This window comes from Telopea speciosissima, chromosome 10, assembly GCF_018873765.1.
Source record: "Telopea speciosissima isolate NSW1024214 ecotype Mountain lineage chromosome 10, Tspe_v1, whole genome shotgun sequence".
Classification (NCBI taxonomy): Eukaryota; Viridiplantae; Streptophyta; class Magnoliopsida; order Proteales; family Proteaceae; genus Telopea; species Telopea speciosissima.
The window spans coordinates 4199725-4222339 of NC_057925.1; the positions used below are offsets into that span (position 1 = coordinate 4199725).

Genomic DNA, 22615 nt, shown 5'->3' on the forward strand with positions numbered 1-22615 from the left:
TCATCTAGGCTTTGATCATCTTGTAACTATTAATTTTATACGCTTCCTGAAAACTAGTGATCATTTGGAATGTAATATTTCCTTTCGCGCTCACGATATTATATTGTTTTAATATTAGTTATGGTGTGCGTTGGGACCTTGTGTCGATGATCTGGCAGTTTAGTAGGATGTGACGTCGCCCTAGTACCCCTATAATGTATTTTATCCCCTTGTTGGGATGGGGCGTGACAGTGGTATCGAGCCGTGATGCTCTGCTGAGCCACGATCTCGCGGACTCTTGATTTACTCTCCACATTAGGTTCTAAACTAAAAATCTTGAGAACATAAATGATTGTGTGCGGACATAGGAGAAGGCGATTGTGGTGAAACAAGAACTTAGAAGATAATAGGTAACATGGAACTTAGGACTTGAACCATAGGCGTAAAGTTCTAACTATATAATTGCTTGGTTGAGCCTTAAGTAGGTCATAAATGGGTAACTATATGTTATAATTCATAAACAATAATGAATCAATCATAACCAAGCACAATTATCAACAATGATTTAAATAAGAGAGAATTAAGCAAATACATAGAGATACATATAAGATTAATTACAAATATTCAATTATTCCAAATCTTCTTGGGAGGATCATATCCTTCCCATTTCAACATTCAGTGATTTCATCTATTCCAACAAAGACATGATTCTATCCGCTCAATCAAAAGATACTTATCTAAACACCATGATTGTTCAGATTCTCTGCTTGGCGAATCTGTGTCTTTCTCAACTCGAAATGCAAGATCTCATCTGTTCCGACTCAAAACATTTGATTCTGTTCATCTCGATTAAATATACAAGTCTACCATTTCTAAAAGTTCCCGAGTTGTTCATCCTAAGAAAGAACTATAAGAAGCGATCCGGGATAACTTTAATTGTTGAGAGAAAATTGATTAGACATTGCACCGCCGCCACCATCGCGACGAAAGCAGCCGATGTCATCTACCCCTCTCTCGATACCTCTACAGGCGCCAAGTCGATTGGAGAGTGCTTCGTGACCTCATCGAAGCCATCCACCGCTCGCGAGTTCAGCCTTTGATGGCCATCGAGAATGTCGATACCTCCACTGCAGTTAAGGTATAGGGATTCCTTAAGTGAACAATAGGTCCTTGCTCCTCGATGGACACGTTGATAACGCCCGGCCAAGCTTTGCAATGAAGGCTATAGGAACCCCCTTGACACATGAAACAACCCGATAATTACGTATGCCGGGTTCTCGGTGTCGATTTGTATAGAATGGTAAATGAGTTGTAGGTAGTATGGTTCGGGAAGGTTGAGAATGTTGGTCCACCCTGATGCCTCGAATCTCGCCCCACCATGGAAGCTTTGAGATCATCCAACACTACATCCCGCCCTTCCACTATATTTTTTAAAGCGGAAGTAGTCGGGTAAAGCTCGGGTCCTCTATCTTTTGAAACCATAGTGGATCTAGGACGGTTGGTGCAACTTGTTCAACGCATTACGCTTTGTGTTCTTGGAGCCATTGATTGTTTTAACTGCAGCTAAAAGCAAGATTGATAGCAAATTTGTACCTTGAATGCTAAGGCCTAAGTAGATGATCAATGTAAGGTTGTGAAGTTCAAAACCTAGTCCTTGATTTTCCTTCCAAAGCAAATTAAATTTCAGCAGGATTCTTAGGCTAGAAATTTTTGATTTTATCCAATTGTGATCTAAGAAGTTAGGGAAAAGGAAAGGCATGGCCATTATGTGAATGACATGATAAATAATGAAGATTCATGAAGATTCATGGTCATATTATACTGGGACATGATATTTTATACAAAGTAGTAAGTTCAAACAAGAAGTAGACTTGTTCGATCATGGAGCTGCCTTGAGCTTGAAAAAAATTTCAGATTTTGTGATTGGAAGTTTGAATCTTGAGAAATAAGTAAAGTTGGCTTGTGACAACTCAAAGGATGTAAACTAAGCCCTATCTAGTAAGACCGATTCATACGTGCAAAAGAGAAGAGGAAAATTCGAGTAGGTTTTGGTTTTTCCAAAATCAACCTAAATCCTTGAGTTAGATGCCAAGATTGTATGCAAGCCCTTGTATAGGTTGCTTATGATGAGAAAATGGTTAAGATTAGGTTGTGAGTAACCTACCAAGCAAAAGGAAACAAAACCCCAAGTTTTATAAACCTGAAATCGATTTTGGGGTTTCTCCTTGAGAGAAATCAATGGGAGAGAGAGAGATCTTACCCGAATGCGATTGGATGTTGTTGAGGAGTAATTTGGAGCACTAAAATCCACCGAGGAGGAAGTGAGAGCAAGAACGATCGCGGCTTTTGGTTCTTCAAATGTATTAGAGTTGTGTTTTGAAGGAGGGAAATAAACCTCTAAGTCGTGGGTTTTAAAATTTTAATTTTTGGGCGTGCGGTTTCATCCGTGGATTGATTTTGTGAAACCGGCGAGAATCCGTGAATTTCTAATAACAAAATTGGTTACGTGAAGCTCGGATTTTGTGGTTGCAACTTCATGAAACCACACCTAAAACCGCCCGTACCGAAAGGATTTTCTTGCCTATCTTGATGAACCAACCTATGTTAGGCTTTTATTACCTCTATTTGATGTTTCCTCGCCCCTCTTGTGGCATATCTTACCCCGGTAACTTAAGCTTTATGCTTGACAAATAAAAGTATAGAAGTGAAATGTATACAAGATGTGGAAATGGTATTGTGACAAGAGCATATAAGGGAAATGAGACATGATAACCATAGGAAGATGTTTGGAGTGAAGAGAAATGAATAAGATCAATGCACATGTGAAATCCGTGTGAAATCCCTAGTGCGTGGACGTGAATAATGAGATCAATGTGAACAACATATACTTTTGGCTACTTTACATCCCAACGAATATGAAACAAGCAAGTTATTGGATGAAAATACCTCAACAAGAGACAAGAATTATTTATTTGAAGAAAAGAGGAAAGATTCTAAGGATTTTTATTAACGATCATGTATACAAGAGAATATGCTTGAAGATAAGACAATGTGATAATTTTCTATGAGATTTTATGGCATGTAAAAGAATTAGATTTGAACTTGGAGAGTTTTCCCAAAATATTGTGAATTGATGATTTACTATAACCAAAACCGGCATAATCCAAGTAAAATTCAACTAGACATGACAGCATAGTGATAATCTCTAAAATGCTTTAAAGACTTGAAAGTTTATAAAAGATGCATAATCAAACAAGGATCCAACAACTTAGTGCCATCGATCAAATAGGACTTGATTTACACCCAAAAACCCTAGTTCAATCGGTTTGGCATGGATTTGGTGTACATGGTCATGGTATTACAAGCAAAGTCAAGACATGATCACTGACTTGAAATGATTCATCCCAAATCCAAGAAAAGAAAGTAGGAATGGGAAGAAAGCCATATCTTGAACAAGTGAGAGTTAAACCTTGAGGCTTAAGATTACAAGAAAACCGAGGAAGCTTGAACGGAAGTCCCTGAGAGCTTTTTCTCCCTGCGGTTATATTCCTTTCTTTGGAGCCAAAAGTGAGTTTTAAAACTCGCGGCTCGTTATGTTAAATTTTGCAATGAGCGAGCGAGCGAATCCACTTATCGTGAATCCGCTCTGCATAAAACTTGAAATTATCATTATAAATGCATGCGGATCAACGAGCGGATCCACACTCACGCATCCGTCCGTAAATCCGTTTGACTTAAACCCTCTCGACCATTGAGACTTTTGAGATTGGACAAACGAATGGATTCGCATTCCACATCCGCCGTTAGTCCGCTCTCCTATTTTCGCGGAGGGGCCATGAATGCGCCCCGAGTGCGGCGTCGCTCGTGAGTCCACCCGATTTCTTTTAGGATTTTTAGCTTGTTTTGGAGACCTTTGACTACACTTATATGTGATGATTATGTGCCTATACCCTAGATCGGACACCCCGTTGTGTGACCCATTTGTGGGAACCACCTAAGTCTAGTCAATACCTTGAATTGAAAGAGGTTAGGACTTGTACCCGATTGGGCCACTAATAAAAAGTAGCGAGGCATTGGTAACGCTGTGACTCCTCTCTTACATAAAGGAAGAAGAGTTACCTTTGAGGATAAAGACCTTCGATCCTATGAATTTAAAGACCGAACCTTATGGATAGAGAAACCTAAACCTATACGGGTAGAGACCCTCGATGGGGTGCGTAGGAAAGGAAAGTAATAGACTGGTTTATTTCGAGTAAGCCTAGAAGGTCACGTGTATTTGGAAGTCATTCATAACACCTCAAGCTAGTGACGACTCTATTTGAACTTTGCTTGGTCCATCAAACCTTGTTTAGACTCGTAGAAAGTCCTACACGTGATTTGACTTTCCAAAAAAAAAAAAGACTTAGTGAACCGTGCACAGAACTACATTGCAGTGGATTGATTAGATGACAAATATGTCCATAGGGATTGAATGTAATTATTGAATCTATGCCTACATATTGGTGTGATAAATATATATAGATATCCCTTGAACCTTGGACTTGTGTGACTAGAGTGATTCTCCGGTACTACAAGTATGACCTTACATCGACCTTATTTGTGTAACTAGTTGGTGCCACGACCTTGGTTGACCAAACCTTAGGGTAATGAATGATGAATTTAATGACCGGATAGGTTAAATTATGGAGACTGCTTGAAGAGTTGACTTGGACAAAAGCTAGTAAAGGTTGTTGGTTCTCTAAAGAGGACCGATGTGGACTCTTTCTGTGGGATAAGCGTGTTATAGGTTTAAAGGTTGTGAAAGTTAAAGCGAAGGATGTAGCAAGACCTTCTCCAGCACGAGATATGAATGGGGTAATGGATCGCAAATCGTCCCCTCGTCTTTGGGAGTGAACAATAGGAGATTCCATGATATTCCGAATCATTCTAAAGTTGGGTTAGGTAATGAACGACCAGATGTGAAAGCCTTTAGAATGTGAACCCTATGTTGGGACATGGACGAGGTTAAATCCTGTAACCCAGTGACCGAGTAGTGAAGGCTAGAATGGTATCTTGATCCGGAAGATTTAGGGAACTCGTTCCTTGAGACTTAACTTAGTAGTTGGAACCCTGTTTTTAGGGTTATTGTGAACACCTTGTGTAGTAATGCGACCAAGGAAAAGAGAATTGTGGAACGACTTTGTGCCGCGTAAGCGCTGCCTCATCTTGACCCGACCTTTGACTTAGTTGATGTGGGTGACTTGGGATGTTGTTATCCAGCACCCTTCTCACTGAGACCCTAGCGCCTCAAATTTCGGGGACGAAATTTCTTGTAAGTGGGGAGGATGTTATACCCGCACCCCGGATCATAATTAATTTTTATTTTTCCCCGTGACGTGTGGTTATCACGCCCGCGTCTTGGTGAAGCTGTTCTCGGCTGGTGGTCAAACCCGATTAAATTATTGACCATGATACGGGCTTACCATTGCCCCTTGTGCAAAGGAAATAGTAAGTTCTAGCCCTTAATTTTATTTATTTACCCTTTTCCTCGATGCCCTCGAAGTGCGGGTAATTTAGACCTTAGGGCTATTTTAGTTGAGTTGGGAATATTCTATTTGTGGGTCCCCCTTATTTGGGAGCGTGTGATGGGCTTATAATCCCGTGGTGGATGGACCCATCCCAGTGGGTTCTTTTCTATTTGAAACCTATGGGCGGGCCCATTTAGTTAAGAGGCCCATTCAACTCGAGGGCCCATTTGACTCTATTTGACCCAAAGATGGGTTAACCCATTCCTGTACCCTAAATAAGACCATGGGTCAACCCATTAAGCCCTCTTGACCCATTTAACTTAAACTACCCATTCGCCTAATGACCCATTTATCTTGGATCCACCCATTTAACTATTTGACCCATTTAACTTAAAGGACCCAGCCCATTTTCTATAAATAAGACAAAGGGGGGAGAAGGATTCATTTTCATTTCTTCTCCCATCTAACCTAAATCGTGGAAGAGAGAAAGAGGAGAGAAAGGAGAAAGAAGAAAGAAGAAAGAAGGAAAGAAGAAAGAAGGAAGGAGAAAAGGAGGAAGAAGGGTGGAGAATCTTGGTTGGAGGTTTGAAGATCACTTGGAGCCTCAACATGGAGCCTTCTACCTTGGGGTGGGTAAGCCATTCAATCCCATCTCTTTTCTTCTATTTTGGGTTTTGGGGTTTGGGAAATGGGAGAAATTCGACAGGGTTCTCTTGGAACCTAAGGAATCGATGGAACCTCTAAACCTAGATTATGGTGGAGTTATTTCACTCCATTACAAGCCCTAAGCCTAAGTAATCTCTTTCCATTTAAGAAATTTAAGGTTTCTACCATATTATGTCCTAATTTAGGTTCTCTTTGTTTTCTCTTAAATCCGTGGGATTACATGGACCTAATGAGGTCTTAACCCTAATGGACTGGGAGGAAGCTTTCTGAAGCCTCCTACCTTTAAACCCCTTGGAAAATGAATCCTAGTGAGAAACCCTTGATTTTGGTCTGCGGTATGTGGTTTACGCTCCGGATTGATTTTCAAACCACACCGCAACCGACCTTGACTAAAACTATCCTAAGCCCCCTGGTTAGCTAGGATTTACATGTGGTTTCGGCACGCAAGAAACCACCCTGAAATTACCTCCCTGAAAAGGCCCCTGTGAAGCTCGGTTTACACTCAGTTCGATTTTACGAAACCACATCCGCATCCGACCTTGACTAAAACTTCTGGGCCCCTGGTTTCCTAGGATTTACACTCGGATTCAGTTTTAGAAACCACATCCGCATCCGACCTTGACTAAAAGCGTCCGGGCCCCGGGTCTCCTAGGATTTACATCTCGGTTGCGAAATTTGGGCATGAAACCACACCCGCAACCACTTCACTCGAAACCTTATACTTAAATGATTAATGGGAGACCTTTTGGGGATCCGTCCCTTTACTTAATTAACCCTATTTTCACTCTTTATTTAGGTTTAAAGTTTTCATCTTGTGACGTGTTACTTGATTTCAGCGACAACTCATAACATCGGGGCATAACACATATTGTGAGTGGGTTTGGTTGTTTGGGCTTGATATTATTATTGCATTGTATATTATGTCATCATTATAAATTATTAAGCATGCTTGCGCATATTGCATACTTTTATATATGAATGTTATGATGTTAATTAGAGATGCTTTACTTTGATGGGTCTCGGTGCGGTGGGTGCCGGTGCAAGCCCCGGATAATATATATATTTATGAAGAAATTATGTTGAATGTCATGTTGAATCATGCGCGCCGTGCCGTCTTGTAACCGGCGCTAAACCCGGATGAAAAGTTGATGCGCCGGATTACCTCTCGGGACGATAGGACTTGCATGTAGTCGTGGCTAGGATTTTACACCCTTATGCTACGACCCTTACCAACGGGGTTTAGGTGTTGGGTAATCGCGATACACGGATTCGTGGAGGTGGGAGAGGCCGATCATGGTAGTATTGGTTATCGAGTGCACGCACTGAGTGGTCTTGGAGGCTTCGATCGGCGTAGGTCCCGGTGACAATTGAGGTTTCATTGTGGCGATAAGTTAAGTGACCCCAGTGTCTCGAGTTGTCACGATAGCATATGCCATTGACTTAGTTGTGATGTTAGGTGAAAAATTTACTTAACATATGCATGCATCGTTGGACTATGTGAATTGTGTGTTTGTGCATCCCCATCCCCTCATTGGCTCGGTGGAGAGCTAACCCCTCGTGTACACAATTTTTAGATTATGATGCAGTGCGGAGGAGCGGAAGGCGTGTTAGAGGAACATGGCAGCGGGTGTCCTTGTGACAATTGTGCCTACGGGCCGTGAGAATTCTAGGGACTTGTTCCCCTTTTGTTTATTTTAGGGCGTAGGCCCATGTATAAACATTTCTTGTTATACCCTTGTTGATCATTATTAGATGGTAATGAAAAATGGATTAACTACAGTATTTATCATCTAGGCTTTGATCATCTTGTAACTATTAATTTTATACGCTTCCGCAAAACTAGTGATCATTTGGAATGTAATATTTCCCTTTCCGCACTCTGATATTATATTGTTTTAATATTAGTTATGACTGTGCGTTGGGACACTGTGTCAGTGATCCTGGCAGTTTAGTAGGATGACAAGCGTCGTCCTAGTCACCCCTTATAATGTATTTTATCCCTTGTTGGGATGGGGGCGTGACATGTATTGTCTATAAAGCACTTCTACAGTGAAAATCATTTGAGGCAGACTACACAAGCATATTTGATTGGATAATTCATGTAATCCAGTCATCTATCAAGGTACTACTTTTTTCCTCTGTTACGAGCCTATCGAATATGTTATTGATATTCTACATTAAGTGATCCAGTAAATGTATCTATTTTGACTGATGAACTGGGTTTGACATGTGGGAGTGCTTTCCTGTATAATTCCCTACATAATCAAGAAAACATCAATGACCTTGCCTATTGGCTCTCAATAACTTTCTTGTACAAAATACGCTCAAGGCAAGCAGCACACCAAGAAAAGCTTCATATCATGCTCTGACCTCACCCACCATCCTGTTTTGTAGAATGACACAAGTAAAAGCTCTCTTGTACTATCTTTACAAATTCATTTATTCAGTACCAAAAACTAATGAATATCAAAATTAAGATGCTCTAAATGTTTTTTCTTAGGGCCTCTATTCATCCCCCTCATGCATGAGGATTTCAAGTGGGTACAGTGGAATGGTAGGCAAAACAGATTTCCAATCAAGAGTTGAAGCTAAAAACCCTTCCCTCCTGTTTGAGCAACATCTAACTACATGTGTTGAGAAAATATATGGAATGATCTGTGACAGTTTGAAGAAAGAGATCAGTACACTCTTGTACCTATGCATATAGGTAAGCATTTGTATAAACATGAATCAATAAATGGAACAGGACTGAATCTACTTAAGACTAAATTCTCAACTGCAACTACAGGCACCAAGATCAGCAAGAGCCATATCAATAAGAGGATCCTCCAAAAAATTTCAATCAAATATAGTTGCAAACGAACAAGCACCAAGCATACACTGGCAAAGTATTGTCGGAAGCCTTGATTGCATTATAGCCACAATGTCTGAGAATTATGTAAGTAGGACTCTTCATTCATCTACTATTTTACAGATGGTTCCAAAAGGGGACTCTCTAACCACCTTGTGATTATTTTTGAGATGTGTAGGTCCCTGACATAACCATAAGGAAGACTTGAAGTTGGTTGTTCTCTTTCATAAATGTGTAGCTTTTTAACAGGTTTGTAGCTTCTCCAATTTAAGTACAAAATATCTTTTTTAAGTGATTTAGACATTCTAAAGCAACTAGAAAGAAATCAAGCATGTGACCTTTAATTTTTTTTTAAATTCATTTAAATGACACAAATTTATGGTTTCTTTCTTCAGTTTACTGCTTCTCCAAGATTGTTGTTCATTTACAACAGAGAATATATGAAAGCAGGCTTGCAAGAATTGGAGCAGTGGTGCTCTAAAGCAAAAATCCAGGTATGAGTTTGCCAGAAAAAACTATTGGATGTCAAGACAAAAATTAGGGGGTGGTGTGATACAAGATACTTAAATTTTTTTGGATGTGTCGCAGTATGCTGGATCCTCATAGGATGAACTACAGGTCATAAGGCGGACTGTTGGATTTCTGGTATGTTAATTGACCCTGGATCAATAGTTACTAACTAATTTAGAGTATAAAGATTCTTTATTTACATGCTTGATTTTTTTTTTAATTCTTTTCTTCCCTTTGGCTGGTTTCACATAAAAGCCTCACAAATCCTTGGATGAGATCACGAATAAAATCTGTCCTGTAACTTGCTATGCATTAAGTGGTCTAATAGAACTATAGAGCAGCTCGATTTACTCGCAGTTCCATTGAAAGTAATAAACATGAATACACTAAGATTAGCACCCATCTTATATTTTTCTAGGTGCTGAGCATCTAAAAATATATCTCAACGGAAAAATGTTTTGGCATATGGATTGCTAACAGTTAATGAAGCTTGAACAAGTCGGAACTGCTAGAGAATTGTTTTTTTCGTCATCTTTGGTTGTTTTACCCTTTTCTTTTTTGTTCATAGTTGTGCCATTTGTAATTGTTTATTGAGGGTTAATTATTGTAATGGAAAGAAAAAAAGATTTCTTATTTTTTTAAGGATTTGTATTGATTTTGCAATTGTAACTGAAGAACGAAAAAAATGAAGGAGAGTTTGTTGTTACTTTTCCGCCATATTTTTCTGAGGGTCCAAAGTTTCGGTGGGTTTTGGTAACGAACCAAAACCTCATGGTCATATGGAGAAAAAATCGTTTAGCAAAGCTTAGAGATTAACAGTTGTACTAGGACATTTTCCAATGCAGGCTGCTAGAGACACAAGCGCGCTTAATGAAGCTAAGGATAAGGTGAAAAAATGGGTTGAAGAGCTAACATGGCGATTAGATTTTGAAATGCATATGAAGGTACCATCTTTTTCAGTTTGTTCAACCAACTTAATGCTTTAGAGACTTGTCAGATATGAGTCTTGTAGTCTTCCTTAGGACATACTTATATGGCTTAGTAGTAATATAATTAGAGTTTGTTTGGCCTAAGTCCATGTCATCTGTACTAAATATAAGTGCTGAATCCAGTGGTTCTTAATTTATAATGATTTGGTTAAGTGTTATCAGGCTTTGTATTTTAAATTGGCCAAGATGGTGTTTGAGACTTTGAGTACAAGACACCTTAAATGACAATGGTCTCCTTCAGTTGATTTGGTAAATGATCAGGTGCAAGAAATTACAAAGCATCCCCTGTCATTAAAGAAGTTCCTGACAAATCACATTGAGTAACTGGAGGTAACAGCTCCAGCAACTGCAGCTTCTATTCTCTAGAAATCAATCTTTCTATGCTAACCAAATATGGATTCCAACTATACAGGGAAAATTAAGCGAGTTGAAAAAGATTGGTTGAAGAATTTGAAATAAAGTATGCCAAGGTCAAGAAGGTGACTGAAGCAAGGCTTGATGAAGCAGAGGAATAACATTCAAAATCTCCCAGTTTCAAGACATTATTGAGCGGTACTTAACTAGAATCCATAAATTTCTAGTCAAATTGAATCTTTTATGATACTAGTTCTTATGTTTGCCTTACTTCAGACCAGAATTGAACTAGTCTAACTTGGAATCTGAGAATCAAGTTCTATGTTAGCAATCTTTGGTTGTATCAACAAATGATGAGATCTCTGATGAAGTGAACATGTGAGATTACAACAAAGGTTGTAGATAAACTGAAATGCTATCCCATGTCCATGTTGAAAACAGGGTTTCAAAACCAGGAAAAAACTTTATTCTGATGTCAGCGTTCTTGAATCTGCTTGAAAAATCAATCACTGCAGGAAAATTTCAAGAAACATGCTAGGAGAGAAATAGTAGTGCATCATATTTTTCTTTGAACAAGTCTAAATTGGACTGAGTCATGTCAGTTCAGTAATATTTTTTCACCTAGTTTAGCTTAGTTAATGAAGCTTGGAAGTTCTAAGCTATACTCGGTAGTGATTACAATAAGGTTCCCAAGTCCCAACTTGAATCTTATGGTTCAAAGAGAACCAATGTTGCAATATTCTTATAGCTTCATTTCTATTAAGCCTAAAGGACAAGATTGCAAAGTTGGAGTCTGAAAATGAGCTTCTCCGCCATCAGGCACCGGTTGCTGTGCAGCAAATAGTTTCTACTGAACAGATGCAGCCAGAAGGTGCATTCATGGTCCAGCTGCTTTTTATGATAAGACTTACTATGCTTTATATTTAGTTCAATGGCTGACTTTATCATGTTGAAGGTTCTTGAATAATGGAAGAGCACAAGATGATAAAGGTATATGTATGTATTACATTCTTTAATACAAATGATCTTTAGCGGAAAAAAAGTACATGTATTACTATAAAAATGAATTTTCTCCAGAGAAAAAGGATTACTTACTGATGATGAAGCTTAATCAACTTGCAGTTTATTTATAATGAGTAAATTTGTTTTCAGGACCCAGTGTCTACTTCAACTACCCTAAGAAAACGAAAATCTCTTAACAGACAGGCAGCAAGTATGCATTCAGACCAACATGTAGGGAATCTTTACATGAATTGGAACACATCAACCAGTGCTGTATTGTCTATAAAGCACTTCTACAACAGAGATCATTTGAAGCAGACAAGACAAACATATTTGATCGGACTATTGAGGTAGTACTTTTCCCTATTATGAGCCTATCGAATATGGTATTAACATTAATTGACAAATAGAAGATATGTATTACAACATTGACACTTAATGTTTCTTGTACATACGCTCAAGGCAAGCAGCACACCAAAAAAAAAAGCTTCAGAGCATGCTTGGACCTCACCCACCACCCTGTTTGGTAGAATGGCCAAGTAAAAACACTCTAGTACTATCTTTTCAAATTCATTTTTAGACCAGAAAATAATGGATAGCAAAATTAATATGGTCTAAACTTTTTATCTCAGGGCCTTCATTCATCCCTCCTCAGGCTCAGTGGAATGGTAGGAAAACCATATTTTCAATCAATAGTTGAAGCTCAATAACCTTCCCTCCTATTTAAGCAACATCTAACCGCATGTGTTGAGAAAATATATGTGATGTTCAAGACAGTTTGAAGAAAGAGATCACTCCATTCTTGAACCTGTGCATACAAGTGAGCATTTGTATAAGCGTGAATTTATAAATGGAAAAGCACTGAATCTACCTACCAATAAATTCTCAACTGCAACTGCAGGTACCAAGATTAGAAAGAGACAGATCAATAAGAGGATACACTGGCAAAGCATTGTAGGAAGCCTGGATCACACCGTAGCTACAATGTGTGAGAATTATGTAAGTGGCACTCTTCATTCATCTACTATTTTACAGATGGTTTACAAAAGGTTATTCCTAAGCACTTTGTAATTATTTTCTGAGATGTGCAGGTCCTTGATATAATCATATAAGGAAGACATTCAGTCAAGTTTCCTCCTTTGTAAATGTGCAGCTTTTTAACAGGTTTGCCGCTTCTCCAATTTCAATGTGCAGAAGATATTTTGTACTATGGCAGGCTGTTGGGTTTTTGGTGGATTAACTTTACCCTAGATCATTAGTTACTATCTAATTTTGAGAGCACAGATTCATTATTTACAAACTTGCATTTAATTTTTCTTCCCTTTGGCAGGTTTCATATCAAAAGCTTCTCAAATCCTTGGATGAGATTACGAATGAAATCTGTCCGTTAACTTGCTATGCATTAAGTGGTCTACTAGAACTATGGAGCAGCTCGATTTACATATCAGTTCCATGGGAAATCTTAGGTCTCAATACATTGGATCTTAGGGTCAAAAACCCATCCTTAATTCCATTTAAAGAATCAATTACAACAAGGGGAAAATGATTTTAGCATTTTGTATCTTAAGTTCCCATGGATGCTGCATCTTCTACGAACCTATAATGAGTTAGCTGGAACTCACTGAAATGTGATTAGCTCTTCTTCATAAGCCTCTTGCTATGGATTGTGCAAAAACTAATGGAAATTGCAAACGAACAATTACACATCTGCACATAAAGATTTACGTGGTTCAGTGAGATTGTCTATGTCCACAGTGAGATGAGAATTGCTTCACCAACAATGGAAAGTAGGATTATAGAGTTACAGCCACTCGTCCTCGTGACTTCTGATCAGTTACAAAGAAGAAAATCTCTCGCTACAAATTTATAGCAAATCATATAAATTTATACTTCATATAAATAACCATATGACCCACAAGCCATCAAGCTTGTCGGAATCAATCCACAGACCCATGCGACGGAATACAAGACAGCCTACCCCAACACGAATGGAAATGTGACATAGTAGCTAGTGAACACAATTAGGTACAGAGAGTTACTCATTTGGTTAATATTTATGAAGCAATTGACAAAAATAATGATTAGTTATTTCCAAACTATGAGCTCCTAGATACCTGATTAACAAGATTTATCCTCTTGAAAAAATATGAGTGATACTAAAAGGTAAAATTATAAATTATTTGACACTTTAAGGGGTGTTAATAATAAAATCCCTTTAAGAAAGTTCAAATTCAATATGGCCATAGTATTAATAAAACCAAGTGTTTTTTTATCAATAATAATGCTTCTCTGGAGATTTTGTTAGATACATGGATGCATTACATTTAGGTTATGAAAGTTAGCAAACGATAATAATATGATGATAAATTTATAAAAAAAGATTATAAGCAACAAAGTATTGCAATGCTAGCATTGGTATGTCAGAGGAACAGTTGTGAATCAACTAATCTGTTTAGAATTTATAATAGTTTCTCTAGAGACAGAAAACAATTGGTTACTTGCTGACATGAATAAGCAATGGTATGTCCACTATAATAAGATATTATACTGTTATTGAGCACTAATCAGGGATATTTCAATAGTTCTTGACAAATAATAAAATTGTGATCAAGTGATCACGGATTCGAGTCTGGAACAGCCTCTCGGTGAAAGCAAGGGTAAGATTATGTACATTATGATTCTCCCCAAACTCCGCAGCTGCGGGAGCCTTGTGCACTGGGTACAGCCTTATATTTAGTTAAAGCAATGGTAATCTGCAATTTACTATAACCAGTAAAATAATAATTATCAAAAATATGAAGTCAAACCCACTAAAGCTGTAAATTTACAGAAATAATTTCAAATTATAGAAACCTATACCAAAATCTATTCACTCTTTTGTTGGATATCAAAGCAGGTCTATATTGTTTATTGTTCAATACTCCTGCAAAAAATTGCTCAAGCCAAAAGAGTTCATGCTAGGCATTCTCACATATGAAATTTTGTCTGGTCATACTTTTGATCCATTTTAAACTGCTCTACCCTTGTTTACTGTTACAAAGTGGCAATTCTCGATGAATTATCCATCCCTACAAGATATTATTTGAGGGGGGAAAAAGAACTCTGTTCGGGAGCATACCCTATGCCCCCGACCATTGTGTCAATCTCTGTCCTCCCTCTATGTAATGACATGCTTGCCCTGGCTTTAAATATACCAAATGGGAGTATACACTCTCAGACAGAAAACGCTTCCCCTTATTTGAGATTTTTTGTTTTTTTAGTATTTTGGCACACCGGTGGTCCAGTGGTCCAGTCAATGACGAGGGACCTATATACCTAATGACCCTCAATTAAGACTCTCAAATCCGTGTCGGGTCCACACCCATGGATGATGAGATGCACTTAAGGGTAGAAAAATGCATAACCAATTAGACTTAGAATGGCCCTTAAATAAGAGTTGGGTTCATGTTCACATATGAGAACGGCTCACATTCGGTCTGATGGAATCAACTTCATGTGGGTCCTACAAGCTGGATTCCATATGAACAACTGTGAGTCGTTCTCGTTAAAAAAGACTTTTTGTTTTGGGGAAAATATATGGACACCCCTTCAACTATGGCTTGTTTTCATTTATACCCCTTCATCTTCAAAATCTTCTGAGTTAGTCCTCCGAGTTACCTCATTGTTACCTAACTAATAGAAAACATAAAGTTACTAAATTACCCTCTATACCTAAATAGATTAAAACAAAAGAAAGACAAAATTACCCTAAATCCTCCAACCCTTTCAATTACCACATTTCTCAAATCTCTTGCGAACCGCTGCTATCTCCTTGAACCCCCCACCCTTTATTTCTCGAGGTGATTAATGACAGCGAGTTCCCACAGGAAATCAAGACTCGGCTCTTGTCCACCACCTTGCCCAGACTACATGTGCAGCTTTAGACACAATGAGGTGTGAAAAGACCACCTCACCCCTTGCCCGAGGACCTCTCTGTCCTCAGTACGTACCATCTTCTCACTGAACTTGTTCGTGTTCACAATGCATATTACATTTGGGGCCAAAATGATGATGAACGTGTTCACAATGCATTTTGGCTTCTTCTCACCGAGGCCAAAATGTCCGATTCCATTGACGAGTTTTTGCTACTATTGTTATGCGATGAAAGCGAAGAAACTTCCTAGAGATTGAAGGGTTTGGGGAGAGAGAGAGAGAGAGAGAGAGGGTTTACCGGAGGAGTAGCAGCGGTGAGCGGAGAGCAAGGGTGGAAGGTCGAGGAGATGGCAACCGGAGAGTGGGGGTCGAGGAGCTAGTATCGGTGAGGAGATAGCAGGGTATTTTCGTTTTCCAAACTTTAAATTTGGGCAATTTGGTCCTAAAAAAACGGTTGTATAGCAGGAGATGGATCAAGAATGGCTCTTAAGGAATCTGTCAAATCCGTGTGGGGCTTCACGGGCATATATTCGTGAACCCCACTTCTCTCCACGTCTCCGTCAGTTGACTTATAAGTTATAACATTATGTCTCAATCCTTTGTGTTTGGTTTCTTTACCTCTTCTGAGTCCCATTCTCTTGCAAGAGTTGAGGAAACCAGAGTAGGAGAGAGAGAGAGAGAGAGAAAGATGGTTGAATCAACAATTCTTGTCCATGGTGTGGGTGAGATCCTGAAGAAACTGAGCTCCATGGCAACCGATGAGATTAGCCTTTTATGGAATGTGAAGGAAGAGCTGGACAAGTTGGCACTCACTGTGACTGCTATCCAAGCATTACTACAAGATGCTGAAAAACAACAAGAAGAAAAGGAGACTGTGAGACTATTTCTGAAAAGGCTTAAAGATTTAGCATATGATGCTGAAGACGTTTTGGATGAGTTTGGTTATCAAACCACAAGGCTGCAGGTGAGCAAATTCTTATTGCATTCAATTTCATTTGCTTTTAAGTTAAAGATGGCTCACAAGATCCAGAATATAAACAAGAAGTTTGATGAAATTAAAAGAGTCATGGATTCATTCAATTTTGTGAGCTTATCTATACCCACAAATCTTCAAAATAGAAAGACCACTATGCCCATAGAGACATTCTCTTATGTGGATGAGTCCGAGGTTGTTGGAAGGGATGTTGACAAGTCAGAGATAGTAACCATGTTAACTGGCTCTGTCGATAATCAAGCTATTCTTTCAGTCCTTCCCATAGTTGGAATGGGTGGTCTTGGAAAGACCACACTTGCTAAACTTGTCTACAATGATGATCTTGTAGTCAAGTATTTTGATAAAAGAATATGGGTCCATGTCTCTAAAGATTTTGATTCCAAGCAAATATTGACAAACATCATAGAATCTGTTACCAATGGAACATGTCAATTTTCATTTACTGATGTGATACAGCGGAATCTTAAAGATCAGTTGAGTGAGAAGCGGTTTTTACTTGTACTGGATGATGTATGGAATGAAGATACAGAGCAATGGGATATGCTTATGTCTTCATTAAAAATTGGTGCAAGAGGTAGCAAAATCATTGCTACCACTCGTATTGTTGAAGTTGCATCAATGATAGGCACACTTGCTACATACCACCTTGAAAACTTATCAGAAGGTAGTTGTTGGTCTATTCTCAAGAATAAAGCTTTTGGGAATGGAGGGGCTGAAGAGACTCCAAATATGGTGACAATAGGGAAAGAAATTGTGAAAAAGTGTCGAGGTGTGCCATTAGCGGCAAAAACACTAGGAGGCTTGATGCATATCAAGAAAGATGAACAAGAGTGGTTATCAATAAAGAATAGTGGGATTTGGGCTTTACCTATGGATAAAGATGGAATCCTTCCTGCACTAAAATTGAGCTATGATCACTTGCCATCACCTTTGAAACAATGTTTCTTATATTGTTCGATATTTCCAAAGGGTGTTCATATCTTCAAATATTATTTAATCCGACAATGGATGGCATTAGGGTTCCTCCAACCATCCATAGGAGGTAGGCCATTAATGGAAGATATTGGAAAGGATTACGTCAACTATTTGTTGTGCAATTCATTCTTCCAAGACGCCGAGAATGATGATTTAGGTGAAATAGAGACGTTCAAGATGCATGATGTTGTTTTTGATTTGGCACATTCTCTTTCAAGGTTTGACAATGTACATGTTGGGGTTGAAGAGTTGAAATACAACTCTAATGTTCTTCATTTGAGATTGTTGGGTATGGATGGTGACATAAAAAAGATTCAAGAAGGCTTATGTACGGCAAGAAAGTTGCGGTCGTTGCATTTGGAATGCATGGGAACTACTGGAACTTCCATTTGCAGCAATGTCCTTGATATTCTGTTCAGAAAATTCAAGCATTTACGTGTTCTAGATTTATCTAATTGTGGAATTAAAGAGTTACCATCCTCCATTAAGAAGTTGAAACACTTAAGGTACCTAGACCTTAGTTTCAATCCAATTGAAGCATTACCTGCATCTATCACCAGCCTTTACAATTTGCTGACACTAAATCTTAAAGTTTGTCCTCTAAAAGAGCTTCCTCAAGATATGAGAAAACTGGTGAACTTGAGGCACCTTTTGAATTTTAGAAATGATGGATGTTCGAGTCAAATGCCAATCGAGATGGGAAGATTAACCTGCCTTAATGAATTATCGACATTTGTTGTGGGCCAAAAAAGGGGGAAGCGTATCAAAGAGTTGCAACGCCTGGACCTTGGAGGAATTTTAAATATCTACAGTCTTGAGAACGTGAGAAGTAGAGGTGAAGCAGTGGAGGCAAATTTAATGGGAAAAGAAAAGCTTGTTGCGTTGTATTTATCATGGGGAAGTCGTCGTGTTAATTGGGGTGGTGATCATGATAGTAGTAGTTCTTCTTCTATGTTAATGGGAAATGAGAATAAAAAAACTACCATTGTTGATGAAGATGATCATGTACTGGAAGGTCTTCGACCTCATTCGAATCTGAAAGAATTGGCAATCGCAAACTTTGGAGGTGAAAATTTACCTGGATGGATGATAAGTACTGGGTGTGACTCATTTCTCCCTAACTTGGTGAGACTCTTTCTAGAAAACTGCGAGAGATTGGAGCGTATCCCCCCACTTGGACGGCTACCATCTCTTAAGCTTCTTCATCTAAAAGGAGTGAAAAGGATGAAGAGTCTTGGCAGTGAGTTCTATCAATTATTAGTTTATTCCCTTACTACTACTACTACTACAACAACAGCATTATTCCCTTCATTGGAAGAGCTTTCCCTCGAACAGTTGCCCAGCTTAGAAGAATGGAGGGAACCACTAGCACAACAAGGCTCATTATTATTATCATTCCATTCCTTTCCTCGTCTTGAGAGGATATTTGTACATGATTGCCCCAAGTTGGTGACCATGCCCAGTCGGTTTCCTTCTCTTAAACTACTCCAAATCATAAGAAGTAATGGCATCTTGCTAAGTTTAGTCGTGGAGGTTCCCTCTCTTAGCAGACTAGAAATAGTTGAAGTGCCAGAGCTTAAGTTTTTGCCCAACGGATTACTACTGCACAACAATATCCAAGAATTGCATATTGAGAAATGCCCCAACCTTGAAGCAATTATTAGGAGGCCAAGGCCAAGTGAGGAGGAAGAACTAGAAGAGGGTGTGCAAGTGCAGGTAATCCTCCCATCATCATCACTTGAACTATTGCAGGTAAATGATTGCCCTTCTCTGACGTCATTGCCAGATCTACGAGGTCTGCAGCACTCTATTCGGAAATTTTATTTTCTAAGAAATGAAAAAATCACTCGATTACCAGAGGGTCTACACACCCTCTGCACCATTGAAGTGTTGAGCATTGGTGGGTTTTCATCGGATCTGGAGTCTTTTCCCGACTTGGAGCCTCTCCAATACTTGCCCTCCCTTCGATGGTTACATATTTTTGGCTGGTCTAAGCTTACGTCTCTTCCTGAGCAACTTCAGAGTTTAACACAATTACAAGCATTGGGAATACATGTGTTTCATAGTCTCACAGCTCTGCCAGAGTGGCTTGGCAACCTTTCTTCGCTTCGAATGTTGGGTCTTGGAGAGTGTATTATTCTAAAATATCTTCCAAAAGAGGAGGAAGGACTGCGATGCTTCACCGCACTTGAGTGGTTGACTATTGAAACTTGTCCCCTTCTCAAAGAAAGATGCACCAGGGGAAGTGGCGAGGAGTGGCATAAGATTAAACACATTCAAAACATTGAAATCGATGGCCAATTAAATGTGTAGTTTCGCATTTATTAATTACTGAATGGTGCTGGATGGAGGGCCCTGGAAGCAGGGTTGGAGGGTGAATTACAGGGGCGATGAGTGGGATACAGAGAAGCTGAAGGTTTTGTGGTTCCGCATTCGCATAATGATCCAGGTTGGAAGCTCACTGTCGACGAGTACTATGATCGGCAGAGCCGGCATATATTGGATACAATTGTAGAGACTCTGTCCAAGGTGAATAATTTGTTTCCTTCTTACCTTCCCGATTTCATTGTCTTAGGGGGAAAAAGAGAGAGGAAAAGATATGGTATTTAAAAAAATATATATTTGCTATTCAAATGAAGTAGTCCTGGATTTCTGGGTACATGGAATTAAATTAATTTGGGATTTATTGTGATTGTATGATTGTCGTGGTTTTCTTAATCCCTCAGCTGTTGGTAGCCTCATTTTTTCCCCTTTTATCCTATGAGCAGGTGTATTTATTACTCTCCTTACTATTCAGTCGATACTCGCAAATATCGGCAGAGCTTGGTCATTTCAAACTGTTAGCATGCACAGGTATTGTTATAACCGATTCTTAGGATGGAATTGCCGTTCAATTCATGTAACCTTAAATTATGGTCTTCTCTTTCTTTGTGCAATTTCATCTCTTGAAGAGTTTCATGTTAAAAACGGACCCTAATTTACTCCTATTATGAGTAAAAGAAATAAAGAGTTCCTATTCTATTCGAATTTGGTGGAGTTGAAGGGTTTCGTTTAGGGTAACATGAATGTTATCCCCTTTCCACAAAAAAACAAACATGAATGTTATCCCCTCCCCCTGGTTTTATTTTCTTTAAATTTATCTGTTTATAAATTCGTTGGTATAACCAGTGTTCATGATGTGATTTATGTTTGTTTAGCTTTGTTATATGATAAACTTCTTTGGTTCAGGAACCCTTTCCCATTATTATTCTCTCCCTTCATCGTTCTCTATTCTTCGGGAACCCTTCTCCGGAAGTCGGATTTACTCATTGTAGCCTGTGTCCAAGATGTATTCATCGTGCAAGTTCCGCTGCTCAATAAGTCCCAGAGTCCGATTCCATCATCATAGCCTGTCCGTAGGACGCCTCGTACCCGAAAGGTTTTCTACTTGCTTATGTTTCATTGATTGAGAAGAAACAGAGGGAACCCAATGGTCATAGCCTGTCCATAGGATGCCTCATACCCAATGGGATTTCTCCTTGTTTTTGAATAACGAAATGCTTTGTTGCAATACAAGACTAATGGCTCTATAGCAATGGGCCAGATGAAACCCAATGTTCAAGGCTCATGCACAAAGTGTTTCTTTTTAAATTTCTCGTTTCTAATGAGCTATTGAATTTCAGTTGTTTTTAACATTTTGTCAGGCTTCCTAATATGATTGTGAAGGTTTTGTGCTTTATGCTGAATCATTTAGATCTACCACAAGAACCAATTTACTTACGGTTGAGTCTCTTCCTCTTCTTTGTGCTTTTAAAGGTCAGATTCTCACCCCTCTCCCCCTCTCTTTTCCTCTGATGTATTAGAGAGTTAGTTTAACTTGGATCTGTTGTGTATATCTCCTTCATCCCCATACATTATAACTATGAGGGAGAGATATGAATACAAGTATACAACAAATAAATGACCAGATATCTGTTGTGTGCATCTCCTTCTTTAGTTGTGCTTGTGCTCCCATCATCCTTCACAATCTTCAATTTTGGATCTCAGAAGGTTGAAGAACTGTTAAGCAACATCACAAATCCTGCTCATTTGTTTGTTATATGATTCTCCGAGGTGTTCTTAATACTAGAAATTTATTTTGTATGCAGATTTGCAGTTAATGACATTGATTTTGGTTTGCAGGAAATTATTCCTCTGTGTCGTCGTTGTTCTAGGGCACACATTCTTGGGTTTGTAACAGAGTATTACACCAGCAATGCATACGTGTTTTGAGTTGTATGCATTTCGATCTCTCTTCTTCTATTTTTAAGTAGTTTCTGTTATAACACTAATGTCTAATCATGTTTTTGCAGCCCCGTTCAAGATGTGAAAGATTCCTGCAGAACTGGAGCTGGTACAAATGTCATCTTTGGGCTTGCTTTGGGACACAAGTCTGTCATTATTCCCATTTTTGCCATTGCAATCTGTATATATGTAGGTTTCAGTTTTGCTGCCATGTATGATATTGCAGTGGCTGCTCTAGGAATGCTGGGCACCACTGCTATTGGATTGGCCATTGATGCTTATGGACCCATCAGTGACAACACTAGAGGCATTGCTGAGATGGCCGGCATGAGTGACAGGATCTGAAAGAGACCTGATGCCCTTGATGCTGCGAGGAACATCGCTGCTGCTATTGGAAGGTAGTATAATTTCTGCCTTTATCCATACCACTCTGTCTGCTGTTATTTAATTGTAGCCTTCCTTTTGGTGTTATTGTTTAATTGTAATTTGTTATTGGTGTTCCATTTTCAATGTTTTCTTAGGGCTTTGCTATTTGGTTAGCTTCCCTGGTGTCCCTCATACCCTTTGGTTTCTTTGTGAGTCGTGCATCTATTACAACCGTAGGTGTGCTCTC

The 22615-nt window shown here is 38.9% G+C and overlaps 1 protein-coding gene across 1 annotated transcript in view; it reads left to right on the forward strand.

Annotated features, from left to right (window-relative positions):
• Positions 1 to 22347, forward strand: part of LOC122642279 (putative disease resistance protein RGA1) — a 30360-nt gene extending 8013 nt beyond the window's left edge. The window contains exons 2-5 of the mRNA XM_043835720.1: positions 16766 to 19870; positions 20189 to 20268; positions 21901 to 21959; positions 22071 to 22347. Coding sequence (XP_043691655.1) covers positions 16766 to 19870; positions 20189 to 20268; positions 21901 to 21959; positions 22071 to 22347 — 3521 coding nt within the window. The remainder of the gene's footprint in view (positions 1 to 16765; positions 19871 to 20188; positions 20269 to 21900; positions 21960 to 22070) is intronic.
• The last annotated feature ends 268 nt before the right edge of the window (positions 22348 to 22615 follow it).